Consider the following 18,699-nt stretch of genomic DNA (forward strand, 5'->3'; position numbering starts at 1 on the left):
CCGCCACCACACCATCTTCCCCCCCCCCCCCCCCCCCCCCACACACACACTTGCTTGGTTTTTGTGAAACAGCATACATGAGGGAGTCCTGGCTCCTGCGCATGTGCAAAACCAAGCACGTGCAGGGGACGGGCAGAAGTGTAGCCAGGTTTTGATGTCAGGGGGAGCAGACATTTTGTAAATAGGCTGCAGGCCCAATCAGCATAGGCACTGTTTCACTGTTAATCCATTTATGGGAGCAGTCGCTCCCTTTGCACCCCCTCTAGCCATGCCTCTGGGGGCAGAACTCTCCTATGTATGCTCAGTGTGAGGGTGGGGGGCTTTGCACAGCAGCGACCCAGGAAAAGCGCCACCAACTGCCAGGTTTTGGGTGGAGGAAAGTTTCAGCTGGCAGGGCTTGGGGACCTCGCCAGCTCAGGTATGTGAGGTCGCTACATGCCTGATCATACTGATGGAGGAGTGGTCTAATGATTAGTGCAGTGGACTGCAGATCTGGGGAACTGGGTTCGATTCCTGCTGGAGCCTAACAGTCAGCAGTGGGTTAAGATCCTGGGGAACCAGGTTTAATTACCTCAGGTACAATATACTACTCAAATTGTGAGCCCATTAGGGACAGTGCCAGTGCCTGTAAAGAAATTGTAAACCACTTAGGTCTAGGTGGTATATAAATGCTGAAAATAAATTAATACTCAGAATATAGAGTATAGAATATAGAGATCTGAATTGAGAAGCCCAGGTCAGGATGTCCTCAGTTCCAGTGGGATTGTAAAAAGGGGTCTGCCAATGTAGGAATACACAAGTATTTCCTAATATGAGAAGCAGGAGATAGCCATTTTATACATACACATTGATAAAAATGGATAGCACACACCCAGCAGTTTCTGTGTGGAGATGTTGGTACTTTCACATGCATATGGCACTGCTTCCATGTGTACCAGCCCCATTTAACAACCCTACATGTGTTTGTGACACCAATTAAAGTAGGAGTCAGCAATTTTAACTTGGTATCATTTTGGAGATGGAAATAAACTACATGGAGTTAAGCAGAATAAACCCTTAATCACTGGCCAAAAAAAGAGCAGTTTTTTTTTAAAAACTATGCATGATTCGTGCTGGTATAAAACCAGGTCAATGCAGGAGAAATCAGCACACCACTTTGGCAAAGCAGAATAATTTATTGTACAATAAACAAAACATGACCAGTGACCTGACGCAGCCATATTTTGCCAACTGCCTGCATAAAGGGGTATGGTGACGTCTGTAAAACCATATAAAATTACAAATCATAAAAAATCATTAACATACAAATAAAGGAAAACAAATTACAAAATATTAATTCCAAGTTTCTACATTGTTCGCCAAAATTTGCACACCCAAATTTGCATTTGGGGCAGAAGCACGCATAAATTAATTCATAAAGTGTTAACAATAATTGGAGTTAATTGGCAACAATTTGGATTCGCGTGCATGTCTGCCCTAGTTGCTATTGTATCTGTCAAATCAATGCGACTACAATCTACTTAATCACTGCAGGTGTGTGTCACTCAAAGGTAGATGAAACTGTCTGGGATCAGACTAACTTCTTAACTTGCCATCTGCTTCTGTTATTAATTTTTAAGCTTCATATCTATCTAGATTTTTTCAATCAATTGTTTGTTTTTATGAGGGGAAATCTCATATACCGTCACTGAATAATCACTTACTCACTCACCGGTGAGATTCTCAAGGTGACCACCTCCTCCCTCCCTATATCTGTATACAATCTGTTAATTTTTTATATTAATTATTTTTCTTTTTTTTGTCGATTGTGTACGGACAATCGGTTTTTGCTGTGTTGTTTTCTTATCTTTATAAATTGAACCACTTTCCTTCAAGAGGTGAAGTACAGGTCTTTCTCTGCCGTCATCTACTATGTTACTATCACAAGGATCTTAACAGTGTGGGATATAGATTTGAAATACAAATGACCATTTGGGAAGTGCCAATATAAAGTATGAAATGAAAAATCATACCACCCGATATTTAAAAGCAAATGGCCACTAAAATGGCAAGTTAGGTGTCTATCTGGCAATATTTAGTGCTGGATAGTCAGCGATCCAGCACTGAATATCACCATTTAGCAGTTTAAAGATAGCCGGTTATATCAGGCGATATAAGCGGCTATCTGCCAATTTTCAAAACCAGACCCACTGGCGGCCACAATAGGTGGAATAACTTTGGTCAGTCTGACTTTAACCGGCCAGCGCTGAATATCAGCTTGGCCGATTAAAGTCAGACCGACCAAAGTTAAACCAGATATTCAATGCCGGTCACCAGAAACGGATCGGCATTGAATATCCGGGTTTAGCACTGACCACAAGAGACAGCCCGGCTATCTCCCACAGTCTGAATATCGGGGCCATATTTACAGAGGACCATTGTAGTCCAAACTTGCTAAAACTTGAAAGAAACCCAGTCTAGATCAGAGTGCATACAGTAAAATATAATCTGATATGCACCGCTGGTGCTAAAACCGGAAATTCAATGTTGGGCCCTGTATGGGCTTCGGCACTGAATTTCCATTTTTTTTCTTTTTTTTTAAGCTGGCTATCCGCCCAGTTAAGTCAATAATTAGACTTAACCGGCCATGGGTTAGCGCATAAAGATAGGGCAGCTATTTATGAGGTCTTATTTATGTACTTAACATGGCCGCTTAGTTGTGAATATTGGGAGCTAACCAGACTCTGACCCTGAAATGCCCCCAACGTAGCTGACTTCCACTTCGGCACTAACTGGTTAAGTGCTGCTGAAAAGGACCAGGTAGCCACATGCAAGCGAGTTAACCAGTTGGCTGCCATGTTAACTGGCTTTGCATATCGGCTGGACTGTGCCGCTTTAAAAAAAAAAATTTTGTGAAAACATTATCAAAATGCTAAAGTGCACTCGTCTACACCCAGCTTCAAAGGTGGGCACAAAACCGTGAATAAAGCCAATTCGCAACTGTTGCAATACTATCACTAAAACATATATAAACACTTGTGTTCAAATAACACGCCTAGCTATGAAAAGGTACAGCGAAGGGCGACGAAAATGATAGTGGGGATGGGACGACTTTCCTATGAAGAGAGGCTGAGAAGGCTAGGGCTTTTCAGCTTGGAGACGAGACGGCTGAGGGGAGATATGATAGAAGTGTATAAAATAATGAGTGGAATGGATCGGGTGGATGTGAAGCGACTGTTCACGCTATCCAAAAATACTAGGACTAGAGGGCATGAGTTGAAGCTACAGTGTGGTAAATTTAAAACGAATCGGAGAAAATTTTTCTTCACCCAACGTGTAATTAGACTCTGGAATTCGTTGCCGGAGAACGTGGTACGGGCGGTTAGCTTGACGGAGTTTAAAAAGGGGTTAGATAGATTCCTAAAGGACAAGTCCATAGACCGCTATTAAATGGACTTGGAAAAATTCCGCATTTTTAGGTATAACTTGTCTGGAATGTTTTTACGTTTGGGGAGCGTGCCAGGTGCCCTTGACCTGGATTGGCCACTGTCGGTGACAGGATGCTGGGCTAGATGGACCTTTGGTCTTTCCCAGTATGGCACTACTTATGTAATCCATGATCATTAAAAACATAAGGGGCCAGACTGTATATATGGTACTCAAAATTGCATGTGCAAATTTGGGCATATGCCCAATTTGTGCATGCAATTGGTTAATTAGCCAATTAAACAGTAGCGCTAATAATTGGATGCTAACAACAATTACTGGCATTAATTGGCAAAAATTTAGATTTATGTGCACATCCTGCAAAGCGCTATTCTATAAAGATGTACGAAACTGGAAAGGGGTGTGGCCATGGGAGGGGGCAAGGGTGGGCCAAGGCCTTTCACTAGAGATGCGCGCAGTATTATGGAATTTGGGGGATCTGCGCCTAAGTTACACACCAAGATTTATACCAGCTTTCGGCTGGTGTAAATGCTCATGACTAAATTGTGTGTGGATCGCGGAGGTACGAACTCTTCTATAAACAGCGTCCAACTTGGAGCAGCGTGTATAGGATAGCGCTGAGCACGGTTTTTGTTCGGCACCATTTTTAGAATTTCCCCCAAAGTGTATATTATACGGCAACAAATTGTCAGAGAGACTGTCAAAGAAAATGCTCTACAAAGCATCTTGCAGTCCCCCTAAAGGACGCCTGATTCTAGCTAAGATGAAATCCTATGATGAAAAAGAATGGTAAATGATTCAATAAAGTATAAACAATACTAAGTACTTTTTGATAAGAGAATTCAAAAATGGAGGAAAAAGGACAGCAGAAGCTCAGAATCTGTCCTTATTTTTTTTTGCACTGGACTAGTAGCTGAGTGGTTTCCTCATAAGCCCTTAAAAGACCTCCTTATTATCTTTATCAATTATTTTTTTCATTTTCATTTTCATTTTCATATATATATATATATATATATATATATATATATATATATATATATATATATATATATATATATATATAGTCTCTTTCATTTGAAACTTATCAACCTACTATAGGGAGCCGGTACTTATCTCTAAATTCTTTGCCGGCACCCGCCACCTATTGTTGGTCAATAAGTTTCAAGTGGAGTGGAGGACTGGCCTAGTGGTTAGAGCACCAGTCTTGACATCCAGAAGTGGCCAATTCAAATCCCTCCATTACCTCAGGTACAAAATTAGATTGTGAGTCCTCCAGGTTCAGGAACATACCCCAGTGTACCAGAATGTAACTCACCTTGAGCTACTACTGAAAAAGGTGTGAGAAAAATCCAAACAAATAAATAATTCAATTACAAATCTTAAAACAACAAAATAGAGCCATGCACACTATCTACACACCACACACTGATTTGTGCCGAAAAATAATGCTGGGGTTAAAAAAGACACAATAAATAGAGGGAATTGCTGCACAGGAATACATTGAGGTAAACAATGTGCCTCACGTAAAGCAGCAGATGTCAGGAATAACATAGTAACATAGTAAATGACGGCAGAAAAAGACCTGCATGGTCCATCCAGTCTGCCCAACAAGACAAACTCATATGTGCTACTTTTTATGTATACCCTACTTTGATTTGTACCTGTCCTCTTCAGGGCACAGACCGTATAAGTCTGTCCAGCACTATCCCCACCTCCCAACCACCAGCCCCGCCTCCCACCACTGGCTCTGGCACAGACCGTATAAGTCTGCCCAACACTATCCCCGCCTCCCGCCACCGGCTGGCTCTGTCACCCAATCTCGGCTAAGCTCCTTAGGATCCATTCCTTCTGAATAGGATAACACTAAAATATGTCTGTAAAAAATAGTAACAATTAATATCAGGCTAACTTATTAGCGCACACTAATGCTAAAGACACCCATAGGAATGTATGGGTGTCCCTAGCATTAGCACGCACTAAAAAGTTAGAACGCCTACAGTGCGACTCAGTAAACAGGGCCACTAGAGTCATCAGGAGCATATTGTGAAAGTGTGACATCCTAGAAACACTTATTAACTGACACGGGGGCTCATTTTCAAAGCACTTAGACTTACAAAGTTCCATAGGTGTCTATCACACTTATTTTCGAAAGAGAAGGACGCCCATCTTTCAACACAAATCGGCAGATGGGCGTCCTTCTCGCAAGGTCATCCAAATCGGCATAATCGAAAGCAGATTTTTTTTGACACCCTCGACTGCTTTCCGTTGCGAGGACAACCAAAGTTCACGGGGGCATGTCAGCAGGGTAGCTAAGGCGGGACTGGGGCGTGATTAGGAGATGGTCATCCTCGGCCGATAATAGAAAAAAGAAGGGCGTCCTTGATGAGCACTTGGCCGACTTTACTTGGTCCATTTTTTTTCACGACCAAGCCTCAAAAAGGTGCCCCAACTGACCAGATGACCACCGGAGGGAATCGGGGATGACCTCCCTTTACTCCCCCAGTGGTCACTTACCCCCTCCCACCTGGCGCAGTTGTAGTGGGTGCAGTGTACTTCAGGCACTGTTTTGGTCTAGACCTGTTTTTAGAATGAATAAGGTGTGGAGGAGTGGCCTAGTGGTTAGGGTGGTGGACTTTGGTCCTGGGGAACTGAGGAACTGAGTTCGATTCCCACTTCAGGCACAGGCAGCTCCTTGTGACTCTGGGCAAGTCACTTAACCCTCCATTGCCCCATGTAAGCCGCATTGAGCCTGCCATGAGTGGGAAAGCGTGGGGTACAAATGTAACAAAAAAAACGGTGCCCTAGATGAACGCATGACTCCCCCTTACTCCCCCAGTGGTCACTGACCCCCTCCCACCCCCCAAAGATGTGAATAAAAACAGTACATACCAGCCTGTATGACAGCTTCAGATGTTATAGCCAATTCTAGTAAAGCAGCAAGCAGCTCTCTGGCATAGTGTAGTGGTGGGCGCAGTGCACTGTAGCGAGGAGGACCCGGGCCCATATCCCACTCTACCTGTTACACTTGTGGTGGAAGGTGAGAACCCTCCCACACTCACCAGAAATCTACTGTACCCACATATAGGTGATCCCTTCACCCATAAAGTCTATTTTAGTAGTGTACAGTTGGGGGCAGTGGGTTTTGGAGGGTTCACCATACCGTATAAGGGGGTAACAGTGAGATGTGTACCTGGGAGCTTTTATATTGTCCAAAGCAGTGACCCATAGGGTATCCCATTGCTCTCTTTGGATGTCTGGGTGGGCAGTCTACTAAGAATGCTGGCTCCTCCTACATCCCAATGGCTTGATTTTGTGCATTTTTCACTTGGACATTTTTTTTTCCAAAAATGGACCAAAAGGATAAATGCACAGAGCACAAAAACATTTTGTATATGGCCATTTCCCCCCCCCCCCCCCCCCCCAAAAGACATTTTGCTGTTTCGAAAATGGCTATATTTCCTATTCAGATTTGGGACGTTTAGCGCAAAACGTCCAAAGTCTGACTTAGTTGTCATATCGAAAATGCCCCAACACGTAACTTTGTAAGTCTAAGTGCTTTCAAAATATGCCTCATGGTATGTCAAAACAATCTGTTACTACGTTTATTCAAGGAGTTGTTGGTGGGGGGACAGGAATATAATAATAAACAATTATAGGTTCCTTTTACTATAGGGCATTAAGCCCTAACATGCACTAAAGACTAAATCCCTGCTCTGTGCTATTCTATAAACCACACTTAGGGGGCCTTTTACAAAGCTGCGCTAGTGTTTTTAGCGCTTGGTAAAAATCAGCTGATAGTAAATGCTGAGACACCCATAGGATAGGCGTCTCAATGTTTACCACCAGCGATGAAACTACAGTGTAGTAAATTTAAAACAAATCGGAGAAATTTTTTCTTCACCCAATGCATAATTAAACTCTGGAATTCGTTGCCAGAGAACGTGGTGAAGGCGGTTAGCTTGGCAGAGTTTACAAAGGGGTTAGATGGTTTCCTAAAGGACAGGTCCATAAACCACTACTAAATGGACTTGGGAAAAATCCACAATTCCAGGAATAACATGTATAGAATGTTTGTACGTTTGGGAAGCTTGCCAGGTGCCCTTGGCCTGGATTGGCCGCTGTGGTGGACAGGATGCTGGGCTCGATGGACCCTTGGTCTTTTCCCAGTGTGGCATTACTTATGTACTTATTTACTGCGAGCTAAAAACGCTAACGCAGGTTTGTAAAAGACCCCCCTTGAAGTTAGGCATGGTTTATAGATTAGCGCTTTTACCTGGGAACCATGATTACATTTAGACATGACCATTTACAACAATGGAACTGTGGTGCAAATGCTAATATCTAAATTACGCATGTATACCAACTTAATTTATACTTAAGCGTGTAACCGAAAAAGGAACCCCCCCCCCCCCCGAGTCACCCATGACCCTTCCACTTCAATGCCTCCTTTTTTGATTCACACCTAAAATTATGTGCATACATTTAAATGAATTCTAAGTAGTGCCAATAATTGCTTGTTAAAAAGCCAATTATCAATACTAATTAGCTCATTAAATTAAATTGTGTGTGCAAAACTGGGCACACACCCAAATTTGCACGCTCAATTTTTAGTGCATTTTATGGAATTAGGCTAGTACCATATGGCACACCTTACTATGCACATAGATTAATTGTAACAGCTCTTAACAAGCGATAACAAGCACTAATTGGAAAAATTAGAATTTACAGTCGTACATTGCTAAGCGTATTCTGTAATGTACTGCTCCTAAATTCTACTGGGGCATGCTTAGGGGCGTGGAATTGGGCATTTTGTGGGCATTCCAAAATCTACGTGCAGGGATTTACACCAGCTTTTCGTTGGCGTAAATGGACGCATGAACTATGCCTAAGTGTATTCTAAATACCGCATGTAAATTTATGGCAACCCGGAACTACCACCGGCCCAATGCAGCCGCCAGCAGTAGTTCCACCTGCAACATGCGCCACTTCAGGCACTGCTGTATTTTTTTTTTAATATATACTGCAAGGGGTTACCCGGCAGTAATCACTGCTTGGTTACCCATGGGGTACTATGGAAGCCCTTACTGCCACCTCAGTGGGTGCTCCCCCCTGCATTGCCATGTGAATTTTTTGGGCCTTTTACCCGGTGCTGTAAAAAGGGCCCTGGCACGCAGCAAAAACGGCCACCGGCACTTCTGCAGGGTCCTTTTTACCACAGCTGGGTAAAAGGACCCTTTACTGCAAAAAGTGTTAAAGCATTTTGCAGTAATTTCCCCTTTTGCACCTGCAAATTTTTGGGAGGGGGCATTTAATGAGCAGGAAATGGGCATGGAAGCATTATTCAGCTAGCGTGCTGATCAGGCAGTAAGTACTCCTGCATTAACATTTTGTAGGTACCATGCACTAATGGCCAGAGATGGGATCATTACTTTTTAAAAGTACTTAAGTAAAAAGCAAAAGTACTGGCTTCAAAAGTAGAAAGTCTTATTGAAAAAAATACTAAAGCAAAAGTAATAAGGTACAACTCTTAAAACTACACCTATTAGAAAATAAAACAACTACATATTAGTCCTTCACGGGCATGTGATGCTAACAAAATACCTGGTCTTATTCACACATGAACAGAGGTAGGCCTCATGAAGTATAGAATAAGTAACCACAAACTAAAAATAGAAATACGTACACAAATATTAAACTGAATCCTCAAGAAGCTATACTCTGCATACAGTGCAAAACTAAGAAAACAGAAACATTGGCACGTCCCTTTGTACCATGCAAAATATAAAGACAGCAGATGTACATTTCAAATATTCCAATTGCTACATTAAAAATTAACAAATAAAACAGAAAATAAAGTGATACATTTTTATTGGACTAACATTACCCTTTTTGACTCGTTTTTGGAGTTAAAAACCTCCTTCCGTAAGTCAGGACAAGCATACTATGACAGCAGTACATTGTCCTGACCTGGAGAAGTAGATTTTGGTCTCCGAAAGTTAGCCAAAAAATGTATATAGTCCAATACAAATGTGTCACCTGATGTTTTTCTTTATTTCTTTTATATTTATTAACTTTTAAAGTGGAGTAACATGGCTACTGCATTACTTCATCCTAAACTAAAAATAAATTTATTTATTTTTTTACCTTTACTATCTGGACACTTAATTTATCTAATTGTGTTGGTCCCAGTCTCTGGTTACTGCTTCCCTGTCATCTTTTAACTCACTTTCCAAGGGTCTCCTGTCCATGTGCCATTTGTTTCTCTTCTTCTGTCTTCTTCACTTCTTCCACTATAACCAACTCCAACTCTGATCTGTTCCAGCTCTGTGGGCACCCCCAATATTGAGCAAACCCTTTGACTGTCTCTAGGGAGGAGTAATTTCTATTGGGTTTAGCATGCCCAATCATTTTGAAAAGTTGACTCCTATGTCCCCACCTATCCAGTCTTTCCCAATTTTTCTTACTCTCCCCAGCCCATAGCCTCTGTCTCTCCCCCCTTTATCCAGTATCAGCCAATCTCGCTATCACTCTCTCTTTCTGTCTCTCCTCCCCTCCCATCCAGTCTTACCTCCTTTCTCTATCCCTCCCTACCTATCCAGTCTTCCCCAATTTCTCTCTCCCCCTAGCCCATAGCCTCTGCCTCCATCTCTCTCTGTCACTCTCTCTCCCTCCCCACCCATCCAGTTTTGTCTAATTTCTCTCTCTCTCTCTCTCTCCCCCATGCACCTCCACCGGGCCCGCGCTAAAAAACTACCATGGGAGACACGAAGGACCCTACTACTACTATTTAGCATTTTTATAGCGCTACAAAGCGTACGCATGGGACCCAGCTCTCTGCAGTGCCACTAGTGCTTCCTGCTTCAGATTCGGAAGTTTACATCAGAGGAGGCAGGTTTGGGGAAGGAAGCACTAGTGCTGCTGCAGAGAGCTGGGTCCCATGCATCTCCCATGGTAGTTTATCAGCACGAGCCCAACAAAGGTGAAACGAGGGAGGGAGCAAGACTGTGCTGCAGGCTATGATGGATGGGAGGGGAGAAGGAGCAAGACCTGCATGCAGTGAAGGAGCGGTTCAAGCTGGGGAGGCAGCTGAGCCTGACAACAACAAAGTAATAGCCAATCAACAGCTTCTCTGGGCAAGTATAGAGGGCGGGGACTAGGGTTTGCAGGTGATACCAGACCCTGGCTGCAACTGATTGGGCTGAAACTTCCTGTCCCAGCTCAGCTGTTTTTGGGTCCAGAAATTTGTGCCCGATCAGCTGCAAGCCGTGTCTGACATCCCTTGGAAAGCCTGTAGAGGGGGAGAAGCAGAGGGATAGAAAATAGTTTAAACTACTTAATTTGTACTTTGTTACTAAGTGCAAAAGTACAGCTTACTTGTAACAAGTTACAAGTAAAACGTATAGCAAAAAAAAATGTTACTCTTTACAAGTAAAAGTACTGCAACGAAGTACAAGTACTTTGTTACTACCCATCTCTGTTAATTGCAACATTAATGCACAGCTTGCAAAACAAAAAAAGAAAAATGTTTTAAAAAGTGCTGCACTGAATCTGGGTTTAGTGTATGGGAAGTCCTGTGTTAAGAAGTATGAATTCCAGCGCCCTTTACTGAAAGGGCCCCTATGTTGGAAACAAAATACAGATGAAAATTTTATGACATACAGAGTTCATATGTTTGATGAATATTAGTCAATATAGAAAATAAAATATTGTAAAGGATACAATGATGGTTATTTTAGAAGCTCTATTCCTGGTTTGAACATCTGAAAATCGGCTTTTAGATGTCCATACTGCATGGATGTCCAAATCCTGATTTTACAAAGCCAGGATCTGGATGTCTAAAACTGCACTATATCCATATGGCAAGGGGGAGTACCATACTGGGACATACTGAAGGTCCATCAAGCCCAGTATCCTGTTTCGAACAGTGGCCAATCTAGATCACAAGATCCCAAAACAGTAAAATAGATTTTAAGCTGCTTATCCTAGAAATAAACCGTGGATTTTACCTAGTGGTTAGTGCAGCAGACTTTGATCCTGGGGAACTGGGTTCGATTCCCACTGCAGCTCCTTGTGACTGTGGGCAAGTCACTTAACCCTCCATTGCCCCAGGTACAAAATAAGTACCTGTATATATGTAAACCACTTTGAATGTAGTTGCAAAATACCACAGAAAGGCTGTATATCAAGTGCCATTTCCCTTTCCCTTTCTTTTAGGAAATTATCCAAACCTATTTTAAACCCTGCTAAGCTAACTGCTTTTACCTACATAGCTTCCGGGTACCAGCCTGTACCTGCCACTGTTCTCCCCTCCCTACCCACCAACCAGACAAGCCCTTCACCAAAACACCCATACACCCCCAACCTCATTTTCTTCACAACCCCCACCCCTCAATGTCCCAGTGGTTTGGTGAGTGATAGGTGCAAAAACAAACCCCACTCACTCATGCCCCTAGCAAAATGGCTACTACAACCTCTAGCCAGAAGTACCTCAGCAAAATGGCAATATTTAGCAGAAGTACCACAAGACTATTGCTGGAGGTCATGTCAGCTGTTTTACGCCAGAGACACTAGAAGCAGAAGCAAGTGAGGTTCACTCCTGCCCCAATCACCCACTGGACCACCAAGGATCAACAGATAGGCTTTGAGGGGGGGGCTTACTGGGATGGGGGAGGGAGGCTGACTCAGGTTGGGGGGGAGCTTTTGGAGGATCAAGAGGGCAGAATTAGTGTGTTGATTAGTGTGTTGATGAGGGTCTTGTCTGGTTGGGGGGTGGCAGGAGGGATGATTGGGTAACACAGAAGGGTTTGGGCAATCAGTTGCTTGTTCAATAGTTTTATTTATTATTATTGAGATGCATGCTTTCTTGCTGTGGGTAGTATCTGGAGTTCCTTTCCAATTTTTTGAATTTTGTTATTTAAACCACCTTCACTTGCTAGTTCAGATTAGGCAGTATGTCGTGAACATAAAACAAACATTTCAGGGGATGTTCATTGAAGTCTGCTCTATATGTATAAGAAACCAATGCTTTAGGGGGTTTTTTAGAGCTTGCCCTGGTTTTAGTTTTCCTGGTTGCTTCCTTGCTCTTGGAAGTCATTTGAGAATCAGTCAAACGACAGTAGGCATCTGAGTAACCAGATGGGATAAAGAACAAAATTAAAAGAATGGTTTATCATGTTTATTGAGTTTGAGACATCAAGATTTGGAATTGGGGAAATGGCTATACACATTTGGAATTCCAATTTATTCTTGAATCACTTGTTTACTCTTTCCAAAAATACTAGGACTAGGAGACACAGAATGAAGCTACTAAGTAGTAAATTTACAACAAACCAGAGAAAATATTTCTTCACTCACTATGTAATTAAACTCTGGAATTTGTTGCTAGAGAATGTGGTAAAAGCAGTTAGCTTAGCAGGGTTTAAAAAGGTTTAGACAAGTTCCTAAAAGAAAAGTCCATGAGCCATTAAGATGGACTTGGGAAAATCCACTGCATATTTCTAAGATAAGCAGCATAAAGTTTGTTTTTACTCTATTGGAATCTTACCAGGTACTTGTGACCTTGATAGGCCACTGTTGGAAACAACTGGGCTTCATGGACCTTAGCTTTGGTCTGACCCAATATGGCAACCCAATATGTACCCGAGTACTTATCAGCACTGCAAATATCCAGCAATGCTATAAAAATGACAAATAGTAGTATTACCCACTCTACAGCTCTTTTGTGTGCTGAAATAGATCTGAATACATCTCCCTCACACACAGATCTCTCTCATGCATATTCATTATGGCTGATATCCTCTTAGGACATGTCTGAGTACCTCCCTACCACAACATTGAATGTACCTTAGATAATATACTACATTCCATTCTATACATTTACAACCTATATACAGTATTTTTTCTTTTATTCTAGGCAAGACCCGAAGGGCCTGTTCCTTGCCTAAAACACCAGCTACAGAGCACAGCTTCAGTCAAGATCAGCCGACAAATTATCCAACACTGCCCCTGACCCAGTCCGTGGAAGTGCTACAGCAGGCAGAGAAGCAGAGGTCAGCCAGGCAACTCTTTCCAAAGACCTACCTCAAGCCTGTTACCGTGCCGGGCTTGAAGAAGAACCGCAAAAGCTTACCAGCGACAGTCTGCCGGAGCTGTGAGACACTGGACAGCACGCAGCCCCTGGAGAGCTGGCCCCGGTCCCATTCCTTGGATGACCTCCAAAGGGAATGCAATGCTGAGAGGCAGGACCTCAGCGGGAAACTCTGCATCCTATGCCAGGATGTGATCAAGACTAAAAGCCCTGTGAGCAGTGGTGCTACAGAAGAGGCTAATGCAGGACAAAGCCAGCGGACTGCTGTCACTGATGTTCACAAATTGGACTGCTCAGGGGCAAAGACTCATACCCTGTATTTGACCAAGAACTGTGAGGCTTCAGTTACGCAAAGCACAAGCAGAACAACTGTGGAAAGCCATGACGACAGCAGCTGGGAACCCAGGAGTGCCAGTAAAACACCAGTTTCTGGGGACACGGAGCAGAGGTGCCCAACAGTAGCAAAAATGCAGCCAAAACTATCTTCTCAGCCACCACCTGTCCCTGCCAAAAAGAGCAGAGCACGCCTTGCCAACGGCCTGTACCACCCACCTATGACTTCAAGTGGCACTCTTTCAAATCCAGAAGCACCCAGCCTGCCGGTAAAAACAACTAGCCCAGTGATGCCCAGTGATTGTCACTTTGTGCCCGCCTGTAGCCCACCTGCTGAGCAGGAGCCCAACGTGCAGCTCCCACAATTGTCTGAGCACCCCAAGGTTTCCAGCATCACTCATCACATGGTGAAACTGGGCCCAGTCTCAGCAAAGAAAGCCACAGGCAGCCGAGGGATGGATCAGGAAATGCTAATAGAAAACAAGCTACAATCTGAAGGGATTGATCTTACAGAGGAGCCATACTCGGACAAGGTAGGAAGGAAAGCCATTACTTCCATGACTAAACCAGGGGTGTTTTTAAGAAGCTTATTTTAAAGCAGCATTTCTAGCTAGATGACTGAAAATATTAACTTACTTAACTGTTTCCATTGGAAGAAAAAGTAATTAAGCAGATATCTGGGTAAATTCGCTAGGCAGAAAATTATCCTCGCTTCAGCAGCTGGAAGATAAAGGGACTATGCATGGGACATTGCCTTTTGAAAGGATCCACAAGCTAACAGGGGCAATTTCAGAATTGTTCCCTAAAAGGTGTAGCAAACAAGAAAGGGGTAGGAGAAAGCTAGAAATAAAACAGAATTACAAAGACCAATGACCATTATAGAACTTATAGAGTTGCTGTGTGCACCCTAACGAAACAACTCATTCCTGGGGTTCAGGGTGGGGGGTGAGGGTTTAATTTTTCTGATGTGCCTAGAATGAGATCAAACAGTACAGGCCACATAAGGGTGATATTGACTACAAGATTGATTGCTGTCGCTATTCCTTAGTGCTGGCTGTAAATCTTGACAGGATAGTACTGGCATATAAAACCGTAACTTAAAGCAAGGTAATCTTTACCTTCTGGCCAAATCTCTGCTTAAAAAAAAAAGGAAGAAGAACCATGTTAGGTACTTCATAAATCATTGTAAGTTGCATTACAGAGCTGAAGAGGTTTCAAAATGCAGTGGAGACATCTGGTCCATGGATGGCACCTCCAGCTAAAATATGCAAAGATGCATATATTTATTTATTTAGATTTTGCTCACACCTTTTTGAGTAGTAGCTCAAGGTGAGTTACATTCAGGTACTCTGGATATTTGGCAGGAAGGGCCCAAGAAACAACAGGGCCATAGATCTACAAATTCCAATGTGGAACAGAAACGAGCTGATCAGATGAACGGTCAAACCAGATTTTTTATTAGGAAAACACAAACCTAAAATGTGTCATATTCTTTTTTCCATGCCAATAGAATGTAGAGAAAGGAATTATGCACAAGGGTTTGAAAAAAATAGCTGTCAGTATGTTTGGACATAAAGTAAACTCCAAAATTTTAACCAAACACAACCCAATTTGACATGGACATAAAACCATGAAAAAATATGTAGTTTGAAAGTGGGCTAGATCAGACTGGGGGATCCAGAAAAATGTCTCCTGCCCCCTCCCCTAAAAAGTCCAATACATGTCTATGTGGAGGTAGTTATAGCAGCTGCTGCATACAAATACTGAGTCACTGTGACATAGTGATTAGGGAATTGTACCTTTTAAAGTGCCCTCCCTCTCATCTCCTCTACTGATTACAGAAACAAAACAGCCACATACATACCCATACTAATACAAACATGCATATATATACACACAAACCTATGCCAAACACACACACACACACACACAAATAAAACAGACTCAGGCACTTATACACACACAAAGAAAACAGATACACACAAAAAGCATGTGAACAAAACATAGTCACACATACATACAAAAACCACACACATTCATTTACTACTACTACTTAACATTTCTAAAGCGCTACTAGGGTTATGCAGCGGGCAAGCGCTGTACAATTTACATAGAGGGACAGTCCCTGCTCAAAGAGCTTACAATCTAGAAGACAAGTGAACGGTCAGTCCGATAGGGGCAGTCAATTGGGGCAGTCTTGATTTACTGAACGGTAAGAGTTAGGTACCGAACGCAGCAATGAAGAGGTGGGTTTTAAGCAGAGACTTGAAGATGGGCAGGGAGGGGGCTTGGCGTATGGGCTCAGGAAGGTTGTTCCAAGCATAGGGTGAGGCGAGGCAGAATGAGCGGAGCTTGGAGTTGGCGGTGGAGGAGAAGGGTACTGAGAGGAGGCATTTCCCATCAACCCTTCCCCAGGGTGTGCTGAATCTCAGAGGTTTGGATGTATATTTCATCTAAATCTAGTAGAGCTGAACCAATTATCATATTTTACTATTCAGTCAAATACAAATAATGAAAAATATTATTTGACTGAATATGGGCATTGAGCTTTAACATAAATAATAAAAGAAGCAGCATAAAATCAGAGATCGAGTGTTTATTTCGGTAGTATTTAGCACAGTAGAGCCCCCGGATTATTTGTATTCAAATTTAAATCATGACTACGAATAATGTATTTGGGGCACTATTTAGGGCCAGATCAAATCGAATATTTGCTGCATTTGTACCCCACATTTTCCCACCTATTTGCAGGCTCAATGTGGCTTACATAGTACCGTCAAAGGCATTTGCCCAGTCGGTGGATAACAAATACAAAGTTGTATAGTAATCGTATGATGTATATAAGTGGAGGGTCGAAATGGATGAAGATTGCGTGTTGTCCTGTGCGATCATAGTCATGCTGTGTTGGTAGGTGAAGAGGGTTATGTGGGGTCGTTGGGGTAGGCCTTTTTGAAGAGGTTGGTTTCTAGTGATTTCCTGAAGTTCAAGTGGTTGTGGATTGTTTTCACAGCTTTTGGGAGCCCATTCCATAGTTGTGCGCTTATGTAGGAGAAGCCAGATGCATAAGTTGTTTTGTATTTCAGTCCTTTGCAATTTGGGTAGTGTAGGTTTAGGTAGGATCTTTGATGATCTGACTGTAGCTTTTTTCATGGTTGCTACATATGGTGACACCTAATGATTGAGCAATGTAGTTTGCTTCTACTAGTTGCTATGTAGTGAAGAATAATGGCATAGGGCTTTGATAACAATTTCAAAAAATGTTTGAAAAAGGACAGTGGCAGGCAGACTTCTACAGTCTTTGCCCCGAAAATATAATGGACAAATCAAGTTCAGGTATACACATCTTGTATCACTCATACCTTATGCAATGAGTTTATCTCTTTAGGCAGACTGGGTGGACCATACAGGTCTTTATCTGCCGTCATCTACTACGTTACATTTTATGTTACTGTTGTGGACAGTTGGCACCCTGTGATTAAGCTGTAAAATCCATCCTTTCAAAGGATTTTAGTGGACCACTGTCTCCTTATTCAGTGGTTGCAAGAGATAGGGTTACAAGGCCAAGTGTTGGACTGGTTTGTATCATTTTTACAAGATCGTACATTTCAAGTCACTACTAGATTTGTTTCTTATTCTCTTTCTTTAGAATGTTAAGTTCCATAAGGTTCAATTCTTTCTCCTTTATTATTTAATATTTTTCTTAGTCCACTAGCCACTTTTATTCAAACATTTTGCATACCTGTTTCTATTCCGCTTTTGTTTTTCACAACATTTTCTAATCCAGATTTAGTTCCTTTACATTGTTGTTTGGATGCAATTAGTATTTGATTGTCTAATCATCCCTTGTCTTGTGTCTGTAAAAAAACAATTGCATGTTGGATTTCTGGTCATCACAATTGTCCAATGTTAGAGCATTTACTGTTTGGTTGACCCACGAAGACGGTACAATCTTTTAAATACTTAGGAGTACCGATGTATTAACAACTATCTTTTTCATCTCAACTTTTATCTGTAGTCGAGAGCAGCCACACAAAACTGAAAATCCTGGGTTTCAAACATGCTGACTTTAGTAAAATGAGAGAGTTCCTGAAGAAAGAGCTGACAGAATGGGAGACTGAAAGGAGCTATAAAAATGGCTACGGACCTTTACGTAAGGAGAATTAATACGAGCAAGAGTAAAGGAAGCCAATATGGTTCTCCAACCAGTGGCTGAGAAAATAAAGGCAAAAGAGTTGGTGTTCATGAAATACAGAAAAACTCAAGAAGAGGAATACAGAAAAAAATACCAGATGAAACTGAAAGAAGAAATGAAAAGAGATACATGTGGGACCGTTAGACCACAAAGGAGCAAAAGGGGCACTCAGGGAGGACAAGGCCATAGCAGAGAAACTGAATGAATTTTTTCCTTCAGTCTTTACGAAAGGAGATGTAAGAGATCTACCTGTACCAGAAATGGTTTTCAAGGGTGATGATACGGAGGAACTGAAAGAAATCTCGGTGAACCTGGAAGATATACTGAGCCAAATCAACAAATTAAAGAGTAGCAAATCACCTGGACTGGATTGCACACATCCAAGGATACTCAAGGAACTTGAGTATGAAATTGCTGATCTGCTGTCAGTAATATGTAACCTGTCATTAAAATCATCCGTCGTAGCTGAAGATTGGAAGATAGCCAATGTAACGCCGATTTTTAAAAAGGGTTCCAAGGGTAATCCAGGAAATTACAAACCAGTAAGCCTGACATTGTCAAGAAACATGTGTCTTAAAGGTGAGCCGGTTGATGTAATATATCTGGATTTTCAGAAAGCTTTTGACAAGGTTCCTCATGAGAGAAACCTGAGAAAATTAAA

At 42.2% G+C, this 18,699-nt stretch overlaps 1 protein-coding gene across 3 annotated transcripts in view; it reads left to right on the forward strand.

Moving 5' to 3' along the window:
* Positions 1–18,699, forward strand: part of SASH1 (SAM and SH3 domain containing 1) — a 568,634-nt gene that overhangs the window by 535,714 nt on the left and 14,221 nt on the right. For all 3 annotated transcript variants that reach the window (XM_030198038.1, XM_030198036.1, XM_030198037.1), the window contains one exon: positions 13,340–14,379. In XM_030198038.1, coding sequence (XP_030053898.1) covers positions 13,340–14,379 — 1,040 coding nt within the window. The remainder of the gene's footprint in view (positions 1–13,339; positions 14,380–18,699) is intronic.

The sequence above is a fragment of the Microcaecilia unicolor genome, chromosome 3 (genome assembly GCF_901765095.1).
Source record: "Microcaecilia unicolor chromosome 3, aMicUni1.1, whole genome shotgun sequence".
NCBI classification, from domain to species: Eukaryota; Metazoa; Chordata; class Amphibia; order Gymnophiona; family Siphonopidae; genus Microcaecilia; species Microcaecilia unicolor.